At 43.1% G+C, this 19,618-nt stretch overlaps 1 protein-coding gene across 1 annotated transcript; it reads right to left on the bottom strand.

The window, feature by feature from the left end:
* Window positions 1-11,931: 11,931 nt before the first annotated feature.
* LOC102938641 (olfactory receptor 10A7) lies at window positions 11,932-13,306 on the bottom strand. Its single transcript, XM_037877209.2, has one exon. The coding sequence runs from the start codon at window positions 13,304-13,306 to the stop codon at window positions 12,335-12,337; it is 972 nt and encodes a 323-aa protein (XP_037733137.2). The 3' UTR covers window positions 11,932-12,334.
* Window positions 13,307-19,618: the final 6,312 nt, after the last annotated feature.

Genomic DNA, 19,618 nt, shown 5'->3' with positions numbered 1-19,618 from the left:
AGATGTTCATCCACATAGCTCACCTGTGGGGCCCACCACTGCAGGCTGTAAGCCTGGGGACTAGAGCCTGGATCTGTGAACTCAGAGGGGAGTGCTGCAGCCATCAACTTTGCTCTCTCTCTATCTGGCCAAATTTCTCTTTAATCAGCAGTGGAACAGCTTCAACATGGGGATTGAAGCTGCCATCCCCGCCCCCTCGCCCCTGCACCATGACACTATCCCACGGCCCAGTGACGAGGGCCCTCACCTCAGAGGTAGCAGATGTCTCTTCTAATCCCTTCTCCCACTGAGGCAGTGAGGGGTCTTGACCTGGAGTCTCCTCAGGTAAGTACGCTGACAACTGGGCTAACAGTTCTGAGGGAAGCCATCTTCCTCCTTCTTGCACCATGGCTCAGGCCCCATAGGTGAGGTAGTCAGAGGAACGCCTGTCTTTCCCGGGTCGAGAATCACTCTGGGGCTTAAGCCCCTGGACATCAAGATGGCGACTGCAGTGCACGTGCCCTGAGGCTGAAACATAGACACGCAGGGAAACGTCACTGCAACAACTTAAATGCCAAGGGAGTTTAGGCACTACAGGGTTCTGCCACAGCTGAGCAAGAGTTTAGTGAATTCCAGGGGTGTGTAAATCTGGGACTCAGACACCTACAGGGGCAGATAGGTGCCTAAATCCCTGAATGAATCTTATCCAGGAAAACTAACTCCTCCCTGCTGTACTTAGTTTCTACATGGTCACAGTGAAAAGCCTTGCTGGAAATGTGCGAGTCAGAGCCAGGCACAGATTTTCCGCCCTTCATGAGCATGAGCCAAACAGAGATGTAGTTTTAAAACTCCTTGGTGGAGGAGGACACAATCTGCTGGATCTCATTCAAAATCTTCTCCTTGTTGTTGGACACATTCATCTTTGCTCTTTTGAGGAGTTCTTTGACATCGTCCTCTGGGTAGGATGAAATACAGGTGGTAAACCTGTCTCTGAAGTGCTCTATTTCATCTAGAAAGAAAAAGGGTGGGTAAGTGCCAAATAGAGGGAAACAGTGGTTCTGCTTTCACAGTTTTACTGCTCCCAGAACCATAGTACCTAGAGAGGCAGGGGAACAACATGGACAACTCCTGAGGTTTTCACAGAATCACAGAAATGTCAGGCTGAAAGGGACCTTGAGAGGTCAGCACCTCCAGCTTCCTGTGCTGAGGCAGGACCACGTGAACCTATACCATCCCTGACAGGTGTTTGTCCAAGCTGTTTCTAAAATCTTCAGATGGGGATTCCACTACATCCCTTGGAAGCCTATTCCAGAGTGTAACTACCCTTAGAGTTAGAAAGTTTTTCCTAGTTTTTTTCCCCACACAAAACAACATGTGACTGGACAACTAGTGACATCATCATAGATATTAAAGGGGAAGGAAAGCAGATCTGCATAAGTAAAGAACACATCATGGATTTCCTGACCAATTTGAATGAATTGAAATCAGCAGGGCTGAATGCTATTCCCTGAGGGTACTGAAGGAATTAGCTAAAGAAATTTCAGAACCACTGGCAATTATATTTTCAACTAACGGATGACAGGAGAGGCCCCGGAAGACTGGAGAAGGGCTAACATAGTGCTCATCTTTAAAAATTGGCAAAATGACAAGCCGGGAAACTATGGACCAATCAGGCTGATTTCAACATCTGGGAAACTACTAAAGCAATGCATAAAAGATTTAATATGCAAATACCTGGAGAAAGAAGGGATAATCACTAGCAGCCAGTCTGGATTTACCTAGAACAAATCATGCCAAACCAGCTTGATTTCCTTCTTTGACAGGGCAACTGATTTGGTGGCTAGGGGAATTCAGTGGACATAGTATACCTGGACTTCAGCACGGGTTTTGACACTGTCCCATATGATATTCTGATAAGTAAGCTGGAGAAATGCAGGTTCGATAGAACTACCATTAAGTGTATCCATAATTGGTTAAACAACTGCAAAGAAAGAGTAGCTATAAATGGAATGATGTTGGATTGGAAGGAGGTCTCGGGTGGGGTTCCTCAGGGATCTGTTCTGGGTCTGGTGTTGTTCAACAGCTTTATTAAAGACCTGCATGTATGAATAGAGAGCATCCTGATCAAATCTGAAGATGACACAAAGCTAGAGGACTTTGTAGGAGAGAGGTATGATTCAGAGGGAACTGGGCTATAGAGAACAAAATGAAATTCAACAAAGATAAATGTAAGGTGCTACACTTAGGGAATCAAAACCAAATGCACAAATACAGAATTGGGGAAAACTGGCTTGGCACCTGCACTGCTGAGAAGGACCTGGGCAAAAAAAGCAAATACAATTTTAGGTTGCATAAACAGAGGTATAGCATGCAAGTCAGAGGAGGTGATAGTACTGCTCTACTCAGCGCTGGTTAGGCCTCAGCTGGAGCACTGTGTCCAGTTTTGGTCACTAATGTACAGAAAGGATGGAGAGAAGCTGGAAAGGATCCAGAGGCAAGTGACAAAGATAATCAGAAGGATGAATTGCAGCCATATGAGCAAATGCTGAAGGAACTGGGTATGTTTAGTTTGGAAAAGCAGAGGTTCAGGGGACACACAACAGCTGTCTTAAAAGGCTGCCATAGAGAAGATGGAGAAAAGTTGTTCTCTCTTGTCACAGAGGGCAGGACAAGTGGCAATGGGTTCAAATTACAGCACAGCAGATTTAGATTAAATCTCAGGGAAAACTCCCTAATTGTAAGAACAGTTGGACAAGGGAACAGACGCCAAGGGAAGTTGTGGAAGCTTCTTCACTGGAGGTTTTCAAAAGGCGGCTGGAGCCATCTGTCTGAGATGGTTTAGACACAACAAATCCTGCATCTTGGCAGGGGGCTAGACTAGATGATCCTTGAGTCCCTTCTAATCCTTTGATTTGAATAGCTAACCTAAATCTCCCTTGCTGTAGATTAAGCCTTTACTTCTCCTATCTTCAATGGACACCGAGAACAGTTGATCCTATTCTCTTTATAACAGCTCTTAACATATTTGAAGACTGTTATCAGGTCCCCCTTCAGTTTGTTTGTGAGTCTCACAATATTTCTTTTTCTTTTTCTTGAAGCTCCAGATCCTGCAGACAAAGGATTAGGTGAGGATCGTAGCTGTTATTTATATTTTCAAAAGTAAGTTTCCAGTCCTTAGGTTTCAGAGAAAAACCTGAAAATGTGACACTAATGTACTGTAAAGGTGCCGAAACCAGCAAACAAATACAAATAAGAGGCACTTATTGTTTTGTTAACAATGTCATGCTTTTAAGCCCATCTCATGCTTTTAAGGGAGCTTATCTATCTATCTGTCTACCTACCTACCTACACTGGTGATATCTGAGTGTTTGTATCTGAGTGTTTGTTGTGAGGACAGTTTGACCGTGTGCTTGATTGGTTGTTTGAAAAGGGCGGGAACTGGGAATGCTTTGTTCCAGGTGAGCCTTAAGTGGGCCTGACTGTATAAAAAGCCAGTCAGCTGTGAACCAGCTGAGCAGTGAACAGAAGGAGTTTGCCTGGGAGTTCATCCGGGGAGAGCCCACTGAGGCTTACATCTTGCCAGATTCTCTGAGTAATTACTACAACTCCTGAGGAAGCTCGTAGAAGGAAGGTAATATGGATGGGGGGTGTTCCACTGTTGTGACCTGCACTGGATGTGCCATGTTTGTCTTTCTTCCACAGGACAGAAGCGACTTTGTCTGTACAAAGTGCAAGCTGGTCTCCATATTGGAAGAGAAGGTTCAAGGTCTGGAGCAACAGGTATCGACCCTGTGTTGCATAAGAGAAACTGAAGATTTCCTGGACAGACGTCAGGATATGCTTCTACAGGCACAAGGTTCTGAAGATTCAGAGCAGGCTGCACATCGGGGACAGGAGGATGGTGAAGAAATTTGGCATCATGTGACCTCCAGAAGAAAAAAGGGGAACGTCCATGTACCAGCAACGCAGATACAGGTAAGTAACCGTTTTCATGTTCTCTCCACAGGTACTAATGCAGAGAGTGGACCAGATGATACGTCTGAGGGAAGGGAGCAGAAGGAGACTCCGCCGATTGGAAGGCATGAGATGCACTGTCCTAGGGTTGGGGGTTCCACGATCACCTCTCCCAAGAGAAGGAGGTGGGTGGTGGTGGTCGGGGACTCTCTCCTCAGGGGGACTGAGTCATCCATCTGCTGCCCCGACCGGGAAAACCAAGAAGTCTGCTGCTTGCCAGGAGATTCGCGATGTGACGGAGAGACTGCCGAGACTCATCAAGCCCTCGGATCGCTACCCCTTCCTGCTTCTCCACATGGGCACCAATGATACTGCCAAGAATGACCTTGAGCGGATCACTGCAGACTACGTGGCTCTGGGAAGAAGGATAAAGGAGTTTGAGGTGCAAGTGGTGTTCTCGTCTTCTCCCTGTGGAAGGAAAAGGCCTGGGTAGAGACCGTCGAATCATGGTGTGGGACAGTTATGTTACCTGGCTGCACGTGGAGGGAGAACCAGACTTCTAAATACATTTCATTATACATAAGATAACTCCAACAATTAATTATATTTAGAAAACAAACAAACAAACATTCTAACTCTCAGGGTAGAGACACTCTGGAACAGGCTTCTAAGGGAGGTTGAGGAATCCCACTCACTGGAGGCTTTTAAGAAGAGCTTGCACATTCATCCATCAGGGATGGTCCAGATTTACTTGGTCCTGCCTCCGCACAGGTAGCTGGACAAGATGACCTCATGAGGTCCCTTCCAGCCCTACATTTCTATGATCCTGAAATAACAGTAAGCCCAGCAGGACTGTAAACATAACAAATAAATTTAACACACCCACTGACAAGACCACCACCGCCTCCTGAGGCTGCCCTGTCTCACCTAGTTCTCAACTCACTACTCGGCAGGAATGTTCCAAAAGTTATCAAACGCTCTAGACAGGGACTGTCTTTCTGTCTTGTGTCTGTCCAGCACCTAGCACAATGGGGTCCTGCTTCATGGCTTGGTCATCTAGGCACTGTGATATTGCAAATACCAAAACTCATTATTATTGGTCAAAATTTGGTTTTACCATTCCGCAGGAAATTTGGACTTTAGTTTGCATTCCAAATCAGGATGAAAAGACAAAATTTCGACCTTTCCCACCAAATGATTTCCATTTTGGGTCAATCAAAATGTTCCATTTCTATAAAATCGAAATGTTGCCTTCCTATTTTTACTCTTTAAAGATTGTCTGCTATAGTTTCATTTACACTGTTTTATGGCTGAAACAATTTGAAAAAAAAAATACAATTTTCTGCAGACAGTTTTTGCCAAAGAAAAAAAATGTGTTTTTCCAAAACCCAATTTTCCACTGAAAAACAGTTTTGAGGAAAACATTTCAAGCAGCCCTATATACAAGGCAGTTGTGAATCAGGCCTTGAATGCCAGTGGCATAGCTCCATTTTTAATGTAGTGTCATTTGTGATGGTGTGTGTCTGTCTGTAGATCCTGCCCACAAAGAATTCTTGAGCGTGTGCCTATCAGCACCAATGGTAGGGGAACGGTGAAGCCAAGCTTAGATCTTTAGGAAGAAGGTTTCAGTCCAGATCCTATTTGGTAGCCTTCACTGAAATGTGCTTGCTCTATGGTAGGGCACTCTTGGAATGAATAAGGGGAAAGTATGCAGGCAAGTGTCCCAAAGCATGCATGAAAAGATGATGGTGATGCAAGCTTTATACTGTGTTTTTGGTTTTTTCCCTCCATGCGAAGAATTTTGCTATTCCTGTCAAATTTAGCCTATTGTGCATTGTTCAGATTTTATCTCAAATAGAGCTTAACACGCTCTCCAAAAATATAAAGTTCAGTCCAAAGACCTGATCTTTTCTAGACAGCCCTTTCCGAATACGCAAAAGGACACGTGGAATAAAATGATGTCAATGTATGAACATTTAGCTCTGTGTTTTCCAAATTATACTTCAGAATTTGTTTGGTTTTCCCCTAAACAAAACCCATGACAGATGCAAAAGGGGGAAATCAAACATCTGTCACAGGATTCATCCTCCTGGGATTCAGGAATACCCTGGAGCTGCAGACCCCTCTCTTCCTGCTGTTTCTAGTGATCTGCATAACAAGCAGGGCTGGGAACATCCTCATCCTGGTGCTAGTTGTGGCTCATAAGCACCTTCACACCCCCATGTACTTCTTCCTGGGGAACTTGTCCTTCTTGGAGACCTGCTGCTCCTCCACCATCCTGCCCAGGGTACTGGCCAGTCTCCTGACTGGGGGAGAACCATTTCTTTCTATGCCTGCGTCACACAATAGTATATCTTTGGCTGCTTAGCAGCTAGAGAACGTTATCTCCTAGCAGTGATGTCTGATGGTCGTTATTTAGCAATGTGCAAACCCCTGCATTATACAATAATTATGCATGGCAGGTTCTGCCTCCAGCTAGCAGCTGGGTCTTGGGTAAGCGGGTTACTGGCTAGTTCCATAGTCATGGGAATGATGTTACAATTAACTGTCTGCGGCCCCAATGAAATTGACCTTTTGTGAGTGTGTGTGTGATTTCAACCCATTGCCGAACATTTCCTGCAGTGACACACACCTTGTGGAATTTTCAGCTTCCACCCTGTCCTTTATATTCACCCTGCCCCTGTTTCTATGTATGCTGACATCCTAAGTATGTATCATGTTTGCCATCTTGTGAATCCCTTTCACTGCTGGAAGGCAAAAGGTCATCTCCACTTGCTCCTCTCACTTCATCGTGGTGACAATTTTCTGTTGGACCATCACTATTGTGTACGTGTTACTGAGAGACCTGAAAAAAATGTTCTCTCTCCTGTACATGGTGCTGACTCCCCTGGTCAATCCCCTCATCTACAGCCTGAGAAACAAAGAGATCCAGGAGGCCCTGAGGAAAGCTCTCAGTATATTAATGGCTTTCAAGAGAATTCAGACCATCCAAGCTAATTTGTGTACAATAAATCAAAATGAAGAGAATCTGGATCCAAGAGTAGCAGTCAGGATTGCCCCTCTCCATGGGCTATTAACTCATACCAGGGAAAAGGGAAGCCGTTCCACAGAATGATTTAATCAATAAACATAATGTCTTTGTAAATTCAACATGGGCGAATATTGGTCAGAAATGGAAAAAAACAAAACCCCAGTTACGGAAAAGTTTCCTTATTTTGAGGTCATTACCACTTAGAGGGGTTGAAAACAGGGCCACTTTTTCATATTTTCTAAATTCCAAGAGACTGCTCTAACACAGAAATATACCCTGTGCAGAATCACAGTATTACAGCTGCCCGACAGACACGTGTGTCTGCAAGATTAATCTGTGGGGGTTTTTCTAGTGTGTAACAGGAAGGAAATAAGAAAGGAAATTTGTGCCCAGCTGCAAGCAAGAGATATCGGGCAATATTCCAATCTTATTTACACCAATGGTAAACACAGAGTAATTTTGCTGAAGCTGATGGTGTTCCTCCAGATTTGCACATGTTTAACTGACCTTAGAATCTGACCTGTTATTCCTGATGGTGAGTTTCTATTGCCTGTTAATTTCCAAATCCGTTTTCTGGTGCTGTGTGAGATGATAACACTTGGCAACGATGCTTCCTTCTGCACACTGAATATTATATAAATGAGCTATAATGTCGCTCACCATTTTCACTTTCTAGCCTCAGAGCTAGAATAGCCCCAATATGTTCCACAATAATCCGATTGTTCATCGTAAGTTAAAGCACAAAATGGTTAACAAAACTGCTGCAAACTTCATATCAAGGTCAAAGAAGGCTAACATCTATAGAGATGGCTGAATAGTTTAGAGCAAGTGATGCACACAGTGACTTTTCCCAAATTTTCCATGAAGAACCACACACTGTTCCCCAATGTGCACTCATTATTCAAAATTACTCACCAAAAAATGTCAGTATATATTTGACCACAGATGTTCCCATGAGCAACCTGGGTTTATTACACTTTTATTCATTGTGTGTAGTTTTTTCCTAAAGTGCTTAAGTGGCTTAGGAGCTAACCTCGGAACACCAAGATCCAAGGGCAAGAAGCTCAAACACCACAAATTCAATTAAAAATTAGCCACATTTGTTAACAGCGATGGTGATTAACTATCAGAAAAAACTACCAAGGGAAGAGGTGGAGTCACTTTCTCTTTATGTCTTCAGATTCAGACTGGATGCCTTCCTGGAGGATAGGACATAGTCAAACGTAAGTTATTAGACTCAAAACAGGGGCAAGTGGGTGAAATTTAATGGTCCCTGTTATATAGGAGGTCAGAATAGATGATCTAATGATCCCTTCTGGGCTTAAAAATCTATGAATCTAGGCCACATAGAAAATCAATGTGAGTTAAGCTTCCAAGTCATGTGGGTACTTTTGACATCCATCTCTCTCTCTCCATGACAGGTTTCAGAGTAGCAGCCGTGTTAGTCTGTATCCGCAAAAAGAAAAGGAGGACTTGTGGCACCTTAGAGACAAACAAATTTCTTTGAGCATAAACTTTCATGAGCTACAGCTCACTTCATTGGATGCATGCAGTGGAAAATACAATGGGGAGATTTTATATACACAGAGAACATGAAACAATGGGTATTACCATACATACTGTAACAAGAGTGATCAGGTAAGGTGAGCTGTCAAGGTTCCTTCCCCACTCTGAACTCTAGGGTACAGATGTGGGGACCTGCATGAAAACCTCCTAAGCTTACTTTTACCAGCTTAGGTTAAAACTTCTCCAAGGTACAAACTATTTTACCCTTTGCCCTTGAACTTCCACTGCCACCAGCAAACATTTATCTGGGTTTATTTATTAGGAAAGCATTGTTTGGAAACATCTTTCCCCCCAAAATCCTCCCAACCCTTGCACCCCACTTCCTGAGGAAGGTTTGGTAAAAATCCTCACCAATGTGCATAGGTGACCACAGACCCAAACCCTTGGATCTTAAGAACAATGAAAAAGCATTCAGTTTCTGAAAAGAAGGATTTTAATGGAAGTAAAAAGTTTAAAAGAATCACCTCTGTAAAATCAGGATGGTAAATACCTTACAGGGTAATTAGATTCAAAACACAGAGAATCCCTCTAGGCAAAAGCTTAAGTTACAAAAAGACACACAGACAGGAATATCCATTCTATTCAGCACAGCTTAATTTCTCAGCCATTTAAAGAAATCATAATCTAACGCATATCTAGCTAGATTACTTACTAAGTTCTAAGACTCCATTCTTGTTCTGTCCCCGGCAAAAGCATCACACAGAGAGACCCTTTGTTTTTCCCTCCCCCCAGCTTTTGAAAGTATCTTGTCTCCTCATTGGTCATTTTGGTCAGGTGCCAGCCTTCTTAACGCTTTACAGGTGAGAGGATTTTTCCTCTGGCCAGGAGGGATTTTAAAGGTGTTTACCCTTCCCTTTATATTTATGACATGAGCTATTACCAGCAGGAGAACGGGGGGGAGGGGGGGACGGACCTTTTTTAATGATAATCAAGGTGGGCCATTTCCAGCAGTTGAGAAGAATGTGTGAGGAACAGTGGGGCGGGGGGGAATAAAGATGGGGAAATAGTTTTACTTTGTGTAATGACACATCCACTCCCAATCTTTATTCAAGCCTAAGTTAATTGTATCCAGTTTGCAAATTAATTCCAATTCAGCAGTCTCTCGTTGGAGTCTGTTTTTGAAGTTTTTTTGTTGAAGAATTGACACTTTTAGGTCTGTAATCGAGGGACCAAAGAGATTGAAGTGTTCTCCGATTGGTTTTGGACACTAATAGTGTGCTAATAAGCAATGGTCACATAAACACCACCCTATACCGGAAACTTACTGACCGCTATGCTTACCTACATGCCTCCAGCTTTCATCCAGATCACACCACACAATCCATTGTCTACAGCCAAGCTCTGCAACACAACCGCATTTGCTCCCACCCCTCAGACAGAGACAAACACCTACAAGATCTCTATCAAGCATTCTTACAACTACAATACCCACCTGCTGAAGTGTAGAAACAGATTGACAGAGCCAGAAGAGTACCCAGAAGTTACCTTCTACAGGACAGGCCCAACAAAGAAAATAACAGAACGTCACTAGCCATCACCTTCAGCCCCCAACTAAAACCTCTCCAACGCATCATCAAGGATCTCCAGCCTATCCTGAAGGACGACCCATCACTCTCACAGATCTTGGGAGACAGGCCAGTCCTTGCTTACAGACAGCCCCCCAACCTGAAGCAAATACTCACCAGCAACCACAAACCACACAGCAGAACCACTAACCCAGGAACCTATCCTTGCAACAAAGCCCGTTGCCAACTCTGTCCACATATATCTATTCAGGGGACACCATCAGAGGGCCTAATCACATCAGCCACACTATCAGAGGCTCGTTCACCTGCACATCTACCAATGTGATATATGCCATCATGTGCCAGCAATGCCCCTCTGCCACCCATGTGCATTGGCCAAACTGGACAGTCTCTACTTAAAAGAATAAATGGACACAAATCAGACATAAGAATTATAACATTCAAAAACCAGTCAGAGAACACTCCAATCTCTTTGGTCACTCGATTACAGACCTAAAAGTGGCAATTCTTCAACAAAAAAACTTCAAAACCCAACTCCAATGAGAGACTGCTGAATTGGAATTAATTTGCAAACTGAATACAATTAACTTAGGCTTGAATAGAGACTGGGAGTGGATGTGTCATTACACAAAGTAAAAGTATTTCACCATGTTAACTCCCCCCCGCCCCCGTTCATCAGACATTCTTGTCAACTGCTGGAAATGGCCCACCTTGATTATCACTGCAAAAGGTTCTCCCCCTCCCCCATTCTTCTGCTGGTAATAGCTCACCTTACCTGATCACTATTGTTACAGTGTGTATGGTAACACCCATTGTTTCATGTTCTCTGTGTATATAAAATCTCCCCACTGTATTTTCCACTGAATGCATCCAATGAAGTGAGCTGTAGCTCATGAAAGCTTATGCTCAAATAAATTTGTTAGTCTCTAAGGTGCCACAAGTCCTCCTTTTCTCTCTCCATGGTTATCTATCTATCTATCTATCTATCTATCTATCTATCTATCTATCTATCTATCTATCTATCTATGTGTAGGATTCAGGAAAGACTTACCCATTGACTTCTCATTACTAAATTTAAACACATACATACTTCTTCATGGGTGCTCCAATTATTATTCTGATTATTTTCCCTCAATGTTAAATGCTGGGGGTGTTTGTTTGTTTGTTTAAAAATAGCCTTCATAATATAAAAGATCTTTAAGAATAAATAAGGGAAAGCTACTGTCTGCAATGTACCCCCAAAAGTCACCAATAAGTCCAGACCATAAGTTTGGATAGTCAGGAGTTCTTGCATTTTAGATGCTGAAATGCAGTCATTCTCCACTGAGTTTCCTTACAATTCTCAAGTGCCTCAAAGTGCTGTCTGCCGGAGGTCATGGATCATGATGTCTTGCACTCCTAGTGTGTTCCTGAGCTGCTCATTCACACTGACAGGGATTAATAATAATAATAATTATTATTATTAAAAAGCCCTGTGAGGTCAGGAAGTGTTTTTTATCCTCACCCTCTCTGGGTCAGTCCCCATTGCACTAAAGGGGACTGACACACACACACAGCCAGATTTTTGTAGGAGTTTAGGCATCTAATAATCTAGATTGGCACCTAGTAAGAATTTCTAAAGTGCCTATCTCCAACGGAAATCAAAGAGAGTTAGGGGTCAGGTTTTAAAGGGCATTCATGTGCCTAAAGATGTAGATTGGTGCCTAAAGCCCACTGATTTAAAAGGATGTTAGGTTCCCTGGTGCTTTTAAAAATCCCACTAGCTGCCTAATCATCTTTAAAAATCTGGCAATGGTTTCTTAATCTGCTTCAGCACTTGTGAAAAGCTTACTAGGAAACGATCTGCATCTGAAGAAGTGTTTTTTTTACCCACGAAGGCTTATGCCCAAATAAATCTGTTAGTCTTCAAAGTGCCACTGGACTCCCTGTTGTTTTTGTCTGCATCTTTAGATACCTAAATGCCTTTGAAAATCTGACCCTACACGACTTTATTAAAAAGGATTTATACTCCTAAATTAGTTGGATGCATCTGAAATTCTTGTCATAAGTGACTCACCCTGGAAGTTTTAAGTGGAGCAAGGAGATGAATCTTTTTTTTTTTAATCTCAGGATTGGGTGAGAACCATTGCATTATAGTTCCTCCAAACCACCAGATTATCCTTCCTCTCTGTCTTAGACTGGGCATGTGAAATGCAGTTGCTCTTGAAGTCCAGGGGAGCACTGTGATTGACTTAGGTGGCTTCAGGATTGGGTCCTAAATCAGCCTGAGGCAAAACCCTTATTGTAATGGGGACAACCTCTTCCCAGCCACCCTCCTCCGCAGTGCCCCCTTCACCTCCTCGTTCCTCAGGCTGTAGATGACGGGGTTCAGCATGGGGGTGACCACGGTATAGAAGAGGGACAGCAGCTTGTCATTCTCCGGCTCATGGCTAGATCTGGGACGCAGATACATGACCATGCCGGAGCCATAAAAGAGCATCACCACCACCAGGTGCAAAGAACAGGTGGAGAAGGCTTTGTGCCTGCTCCCCAGGGAGGACATTTTCAGGACAGTGGCAATGATGCGGGTGTAGGAGGTTAGGATGAGGGTGAACGGGGTGGCAAGGAAGACCACGGTGACCATGATGTTGGACATCTCGTTGCATGATGTGTCGGCGCAGACCAGCCGCAGCACAGGTGCCACATCACAGAAGAAATGGTCGATTTTGTTGGGGCCACAGAATGGGGAGGTGAAAACCAAGGTGGTTTGGATGAAGGAGACAGGAATCCCGCTCAGCCAGGAGCTGGCCACAAGCCAGGCGCAAGACCTCCTCTCCATGATGGCCACATAATGCAGAGGGTGGCATATGGCCACATAGCGGTCATAGGCCATGGCAGCCAGGAGATAGCATTCAGCAGAGCCCAGGAGAAGGAAAAAATACATCTGAGCTGCACAACCAATGAATGAGATGGTGTTATCTCCAGTGAGGGAGATGACCATCATCTTGGGCAGGGTGACTGAGCTGTAGCAGATCTCCAGGAAGGACAAGTTCCCCATGAAGAAATACATGGGGATGTGGAGGGCAGGGTCAGCTAGTGTGATGAGAACAATGAGACTGTTTCCCAGCAGGGTGAGAGTGTAGATAGCAAAATACATCAGGAAAAGCAGCACCTGCCCTAGCAGGCTACTGGAAAATCCCAAGATAATGAACTCATTCACGGCAGTGCTGTTTCCCTGTGCCAGCTCCTCACAATGTGTGGTAGAATTCATCTGTAAATTAAGAAATACAGGATGGGATAAGTGACGTAGAAAAGGCACAGAATAGCAGAGAGAGATGGGGGTGTATGTAGATAGATAGATTAGATTAGATAATGTTAAAATCAAGGGTTAAAATGAGTAAATCAACATACTAAGATCTAGAGAGATAAAGAGATGGGTGTGCATGGAAACAGAAAAACAAGGGTTAAGATAGATTAGCATAGTAAGATCTAAATATAGATAGATAGAGCATATGTCTGTGTTTATGTAAGTAATTTTTTCTCCCTTCCTTTCCAATTCATTGGCTTTTTAACTTTATTTATTTAACAAATTTAATTGCTGTGGGAAAGCTAATGCTATTATATGAAATTTGTAATTTGCCCCCAAGGCTGGAGGTCAAACTAGGAAATACAGAATCAGGAAGCCAAGAATGATGATCTGTTGAAAATTTAACAAGGAAATTTAACAAGAAGGTATTTTTAAGATCATTGAGAAACCTCAGGCAAAAGAGTATCTAACGTACCTTCCAAATCAAGAGCTCTCTTCTTATTCCGGGGAGCTTTTCAATTCTATTCAATTCCATATAGTTTTGTAGACAGTGCTTATCACCGTGGTAGTACAAATCTATGAATGTGTATGTCTTTAAATGCTTCTGTTTTTAAGGCATCTTTGGCATCCTCATGGGATGGGCTTCCCCAGAGGTGTGACTCAGTTAATTAACGGATGAAAAGAACTAAACTGTAATACTGCTTTCAGAATCATTGAGCTCCATCAGAGAAATACATTTTCTCTTTAAATATTCTCTAGGCTAATGGTTTAGTACCTCTGCTGGAATTTCTCTCAGTAAATAAGCAATGCTTTAATTTCCATACCCGATGCTGTGTGTCTCCTTGTAGTTATATATCATAGTTGCGACAATGTCTCCATATGAAATTCTCTACCTGCCTTTGAAACAGGGCATACACAATGGATCATAAGCAAGTTGTCTTTGTCTACTAATCTAGCTCTCCTTACCTTATTGTCTGACTTAAAAATGACTTGTCACGTAAATGAGAATTTTCACAAATACATTTCATGCTGTGATGGGAGGTGGGGCTTACCAGTGGGGTCACCTAGTGGGTAGGTCAGTGACCACCTTGATTTCCACCTCATGGTCTCTGCTGCCTCCCGTCGGCAACACCTCCAGTAAGTAGACAGCCCACCTTTAAGTGGATGGCTACTTGGCCCTCGGGCTGGGTCACCATTTTAGCTCAACCCTCTTTCGGGACAGCAGTGCCCAATGAAGGTTAGAGAGACCTGCGTCCTTACAACAGAGAAGGATGATCAGTCAATCTCCTGGCTCCTGTAGGTGGCTCATCATGGTCATGAAGCTTTCAGCATCTCTATCTTCTCTTTACTCCAGGGAGGGGTGGAATGAGGTTTATGTCTCTATAAGCCAAGGGGGTTGGTAGGGGAGCTTGGGCTTTCACACTCCACCGGGATCTTACCCCGGGCCCTGTGTCAGGCACCAGTGTGTGCCTCAAGATGGCTTCCCTGGGCCATTTCCTACCATCCGTTTCCCTCCACAGTCTCACAGTCCAACTTGAGATAGCAAAGGGGGAAAAACAGGGAGCAACTGAACTTTCAGCCCAGCTGGGTTCAGCTCATAGTCCCTTCTTCCCCAGCGGAGGCTTCTGTGGAAGCTTTGGTCAGGAGCTCTCAGGGAAGAGCTGCCTTGTTCCCCCATCTGCCCCAGTGGAGTTGTCTGGCTCCTCTTGAGCCTGGTGGGATTGTCAACAGCAGCCTGTGCTGGTCTAATTCTGCTCCCACTGATTGGCAGTTTATTCATTGACTCTAGTGGGGCCAGGCACACATCCCCTGTGTTCCTTTTTGCTGGGTCATGTTCTAGGTCCCCTTCTTGCTCCCTTTGAACTCAGTGGAAAACACCCTTTGCAGGTAACAAGTCAGGACTGGGTCCTAAGGCCATGAAGGGTAGGAAGAACAGAGAAAGAGAGAGCTGAAGGAGAGGACAAGAAGAGAGAAGGAGACAGGAAGTTCAAGAGAATAAAATGGATCAGTAGAGACATGTGGACCTGATTTAGCATCACCATGCACCTTGTGGAGTCCTTTCCAACCGTGCAAAATAAGCTCAAGATAGCTTGAATGACCATGTATTATTTACACTCTCCTTGCACAGGTGCCAAGTTACCAATGTGAAGGAAGAAATAGAATAGGACTAGACTAGATTAGACTAGACCCGTCTGTTCTTGTTTAGACTAGAATCAAAATGAATAGAATAGAATAGAATAGAATAGAATAGACCCATGTGTTCTCATTTAGACTAGAAGAGAACCTGTTTTAGAATAAAATAGAATAGAACAGACCGTTGTGTTCTAGAATGCAATAGACCCTTCTGCTCTAGTTAATAGAGTAGAATGTACCCACCTATTCTAATTAGAATAGAATAAACAGAATAGAGCAGACCAATCTGTGCTAGTTTAACATATAATAGAATAGACCCATCTGTAACAGTTAGTAGAATAGAATAGAATAGAATACTGCGCAAGGTGCAAGTCAATAGACTATCAACCTCAATGTTCCTATGAATCCTCTTCCTTGGATGTCCAGAGATTGAAGCTATGGCGTTATGCCTGAAAGGTGACATTTACAGTCTAGCGCAGCGATTCCCACACATTTTTTCCCTGAGACCCACTGGTGCAGCTGCAATAGACACTGCGGCCAACTGTTAATACTTTTTGAGGAAAATTATTAATTTTAATTATAACATACATATAACTATAACACTGTAAGTAAACAATATACATGTTTCCTTTGCATTTTAATGTAAAGAATTGAAATGATAGGAATTTGCACTAAAAAACCCAGTTTCCAGTGCTTTGAAACCAAACTCTTCTACGAAAATGACACATTAAAAAAATGTTGAGAGCAAAATGTGCTGGTCAAACAGGGAGAACACAATTTTGTATAAAACTGAACAATAAGCAACACAACACTGTTCACAAAATTGTTAAAAAAACCACTTTGTGTTATTATTTGTTGATTTTAAAACAAAATAGTTGTCCGAATTTGAACACTATATTGTGTTTTCAATTTTTTTTAGTGTAAAATCTGAATTTCTGTGCTGTGTAAGTTAAGACCAAATCCTACTCGCTACTAATTAGAAAAGAATTAAATATTGTAAACACAAATATAAAATAACAGTTATATTAAACACACTGAGGCAATGGGTACTCATCCAATCTGGCAAAGGAGAATCCAAACTTCCAGTATGTGTCATCATATTTTCTTACCACTTTCTTTATTTTTTTGGCTGGCTCATTTCGTGTAGCTGTAGATGGTCTGGGACTTTCATTATCTTCTCCACCAGTGCACCCTTCTCATTTTCAAAAAATAAATTGATCCATGTCAGATTGAAATACTGAAATACAGTTGTAAATGGCAGACTGTGTTTACATTGCTAAGGTTACCTTGCAGTGAATGCACCGTTGTACTCACAAGAATTAAACTTGACCTATTGCAGCTTGTTTTTTTTTTTCTATACTCTATCCAACATATGCAGCTCAAAACATTACATTTATATAGCTTTTACTTAAATTACATGAGTCGTGTGGAGTTAAAGATTTCCCAAGAGCTTGACTGGAGAATGCAGTTTCACCGGCAGACCACCTTTGGGCAGCAGCCTACGTTCTGGGAACCCCTGGTCCATAGTATATATTGTAGAAGAACCTAGGGCAAAACTCTATCAACAATCCTGCATACTGTTGTGCCTTAGGGGAGGGAAAACTGCTCCATGATGAAATCTGAGGAGATCTCTGCAGCGTTCCAGCCTGGACATGAGAAAAGCATGGAAGACATTTGCAGTGAGAAAGTCAAAATTATCTGGGGATACAATTCTGAGAACGCAATTAATACAGGCATATATGGTGTGACAAAGTTCCTCGTCTACCTTGGTGGGTCCTGCGCTTATTGGCGGATTTTGCTTACCTCAGAGATTCACAGTAACCCTCAGTTTGGCCACCTTCATGGCTCAAATCTGCCATTCACTCAGATAACCTCATCACTGGCCAGCATGGGAAAAAAAGAGTAAGAACAATCCCCGCAGTTTCTGCTGATCCACCATGTGGATCGGAGAACAGCTCAGAGACCTTCCCCTCTGGTGGAACCTCCTGTGTTGGGTCCGGAGTTGGGAGGTTTGGGGGGAACCCAGGCCTGCCCTCTACCCCCGGTTCCAGCCCAGGGCCCTGTGGACTGCAGCTGTCTAGAGTGCCTTCTAGAACAGCTGCGCGACAGCTACAACTCCCTGGGCTACTTCCCCATGGCCTCCTCCCAACACCTTCTTTGTCCTCACTACAGGACCTTCCTCCTGATGTCCGTTAACACTTGTACTCAGTCCTCCAGCAGCATGTCCGCCCACTCCCAGCTCCTTACACGCACACCTCACTAACTGGAGTGATAGCCTTTTTAAACCAGGTGTCCTGATTAGCCTAATTAATTCTAGCAGCTTCGCAATTGGCTACGTGTCCTAATTAGCCTGCCTGACTTAATTAGTTCACGAAAGTTCCTGAGTGTTCTGGAATAGTCCCTGTTATCTTACTCAGGGAAAAGGGACCTGCTTAACCTAGAACTAATGTATCTACCTTAGACCACTCTCTTGTAGCAATCTGGCCTGACCCTGTCACAGTGGTCACACTTTGTCACACTCAGCAATGGCAAAAGCTGTAAAAAGTTTGAAATGGTCTTTGAGTTAACATGCCCCTTTTGCTAATCAAAATTTTGTTTTGTGATGATTGCAACTTCATTAACTTCTATTGTGAGCTTTCCAAGAAAAATGGGAAGCCAGCTCTGCGTGTAGACAGTTTGCTGTTTTAAAATCCTTTTTACCCTCAAGCTTTGTTCCAACTGCTAAATACAAGTAAGCTTTTGGTCACTATATCACTGGTCACAGAGTCCCAAAGGGAAGAAACATAGGTGCACCAGACCCCAAAGTATGGGGTAGGGTTCCCAGGTTCTCGTGTAAGAATGGAAACATTGGGAAATGTCACCCCCAGACAGATAAGTCCAACAGACCTATCACCTGCGGGGGGTGCTCTCAAAGAAACTAGAAAGTGGACAGCTCTGCAGTGAGCCATATAATCGTGACTCTTAGTTTTATCTCAAAGTCCCAAGCACACTGTGGAGAAAAGCTCTTTGAGTTAAATATTCAAACAGTTTCAAATAAGGGGTGAGGAAGCTCATAGTGCCCATCTCTGGATCCAGTAAGGGAGGCCTCCAGCAAAAAAAGAAAGATATGGCTTGACATCTTGACATCATCAAATTTCTAAAAGAGACATTGCTAAAATAAGATAAAATAAAATAAAATAAAATAAAATAAAATAAATAAAACTTAGGGAAAGCAACAACCATAAATCATTCTGGGCTTCTGTATATAACAAATCCCCATCTTTCCTGTCTTTCCCAACACGCACACACACACACACACACACGCACACACACACACTATTCAAGATTTTGGGTAACCCTTAATACTAATAATTCATATGAGCTGTGCCTTGGACCCCATTCTGGGAGGAAAAAATGTGCATGAAATCAAATGTGTTCACAAGTGAAGCAAGTGGTAAACTTGCAATTGAACATTTTATTTTATTCTACTTCATTTTATTTTATTGCACACCCGTGGGTCCCCACCAAAGAAAGGACAAGCTTTCCAAAATTTAGACCGTAAAATACCTTTGAAAATATTGCAAGAAGGAACAGTGCATCAGGCAAAATCTTGAGACATGGTTCTGTGGCACCAAGAATATGTACCCCCTTTCTGCATCCCCATTAAAAAAGTTCCACAACAACAGGGCAGCAGGCAACCTCAGATTGGGCCAGGGCCCAACGTTTACATGGGGGTGTTTCACTGATTCAGTCATTGTCCTTTGCCCAGGACACAAGAGATGAAAAGGAAGAGTAGCTCACCATGGGAACAATTTTCCAAGGGGTGTGGTGGATTTTCCAGCAGTTGGAGTCTTTAAGTCAAGACTGGACGTTTCTTCCTAGAAGATAGGGGCACAACTGGAAGTGATGCTCTTAATGCAGGAATCATGGGGTGAGAATCTCAGTCCTGTGTTGTGCACAGCGTTGGCAGAACTCATTTTTCTAAATAATTCTGATGGATGTTATCAATGCTTTCTAAAGCATTTTTTAGATTTTTATTGATTTAAATTTTCACAGTTGTGTGAAATTGGTGGGGGGGAAGGGGAGTATTTAGTGACAGTAGACATTGAGGTTCAAAAAGCTAAAGCTTTATTAACCATTAAAACACAATTTGTTAACATCCCA

The sequence above is a fragment of the Chelonia mydas genome, chromosome 13 (genome assembly GCF_015237465.2).
Source record: "Chelonia mydas isolate rCheMyd1 chromosome 13, rCheMyd1.pri.v2, whole genome shotgun sequence".
NCBI classification, from domain to species: Eukaryota; Metazoa; Chordata; order Testudines; family Cheloniidae; genus Chelonia; species Chelonia mydas.
Note: the sequence above shows the minus strand (reverse complement) of the source record. Positions and strands in the feature narration are given on the sequence as shown.

Excerpts from the sequence above, each read along its gene's own strand:
- LOC102938641 (XM_037877209.2), bottom strand. The coding sequence starts at position 13,306 with ATGAATTCTACCACACATTGTGAGGAGCTGGCACAGGGAAACAGCACT.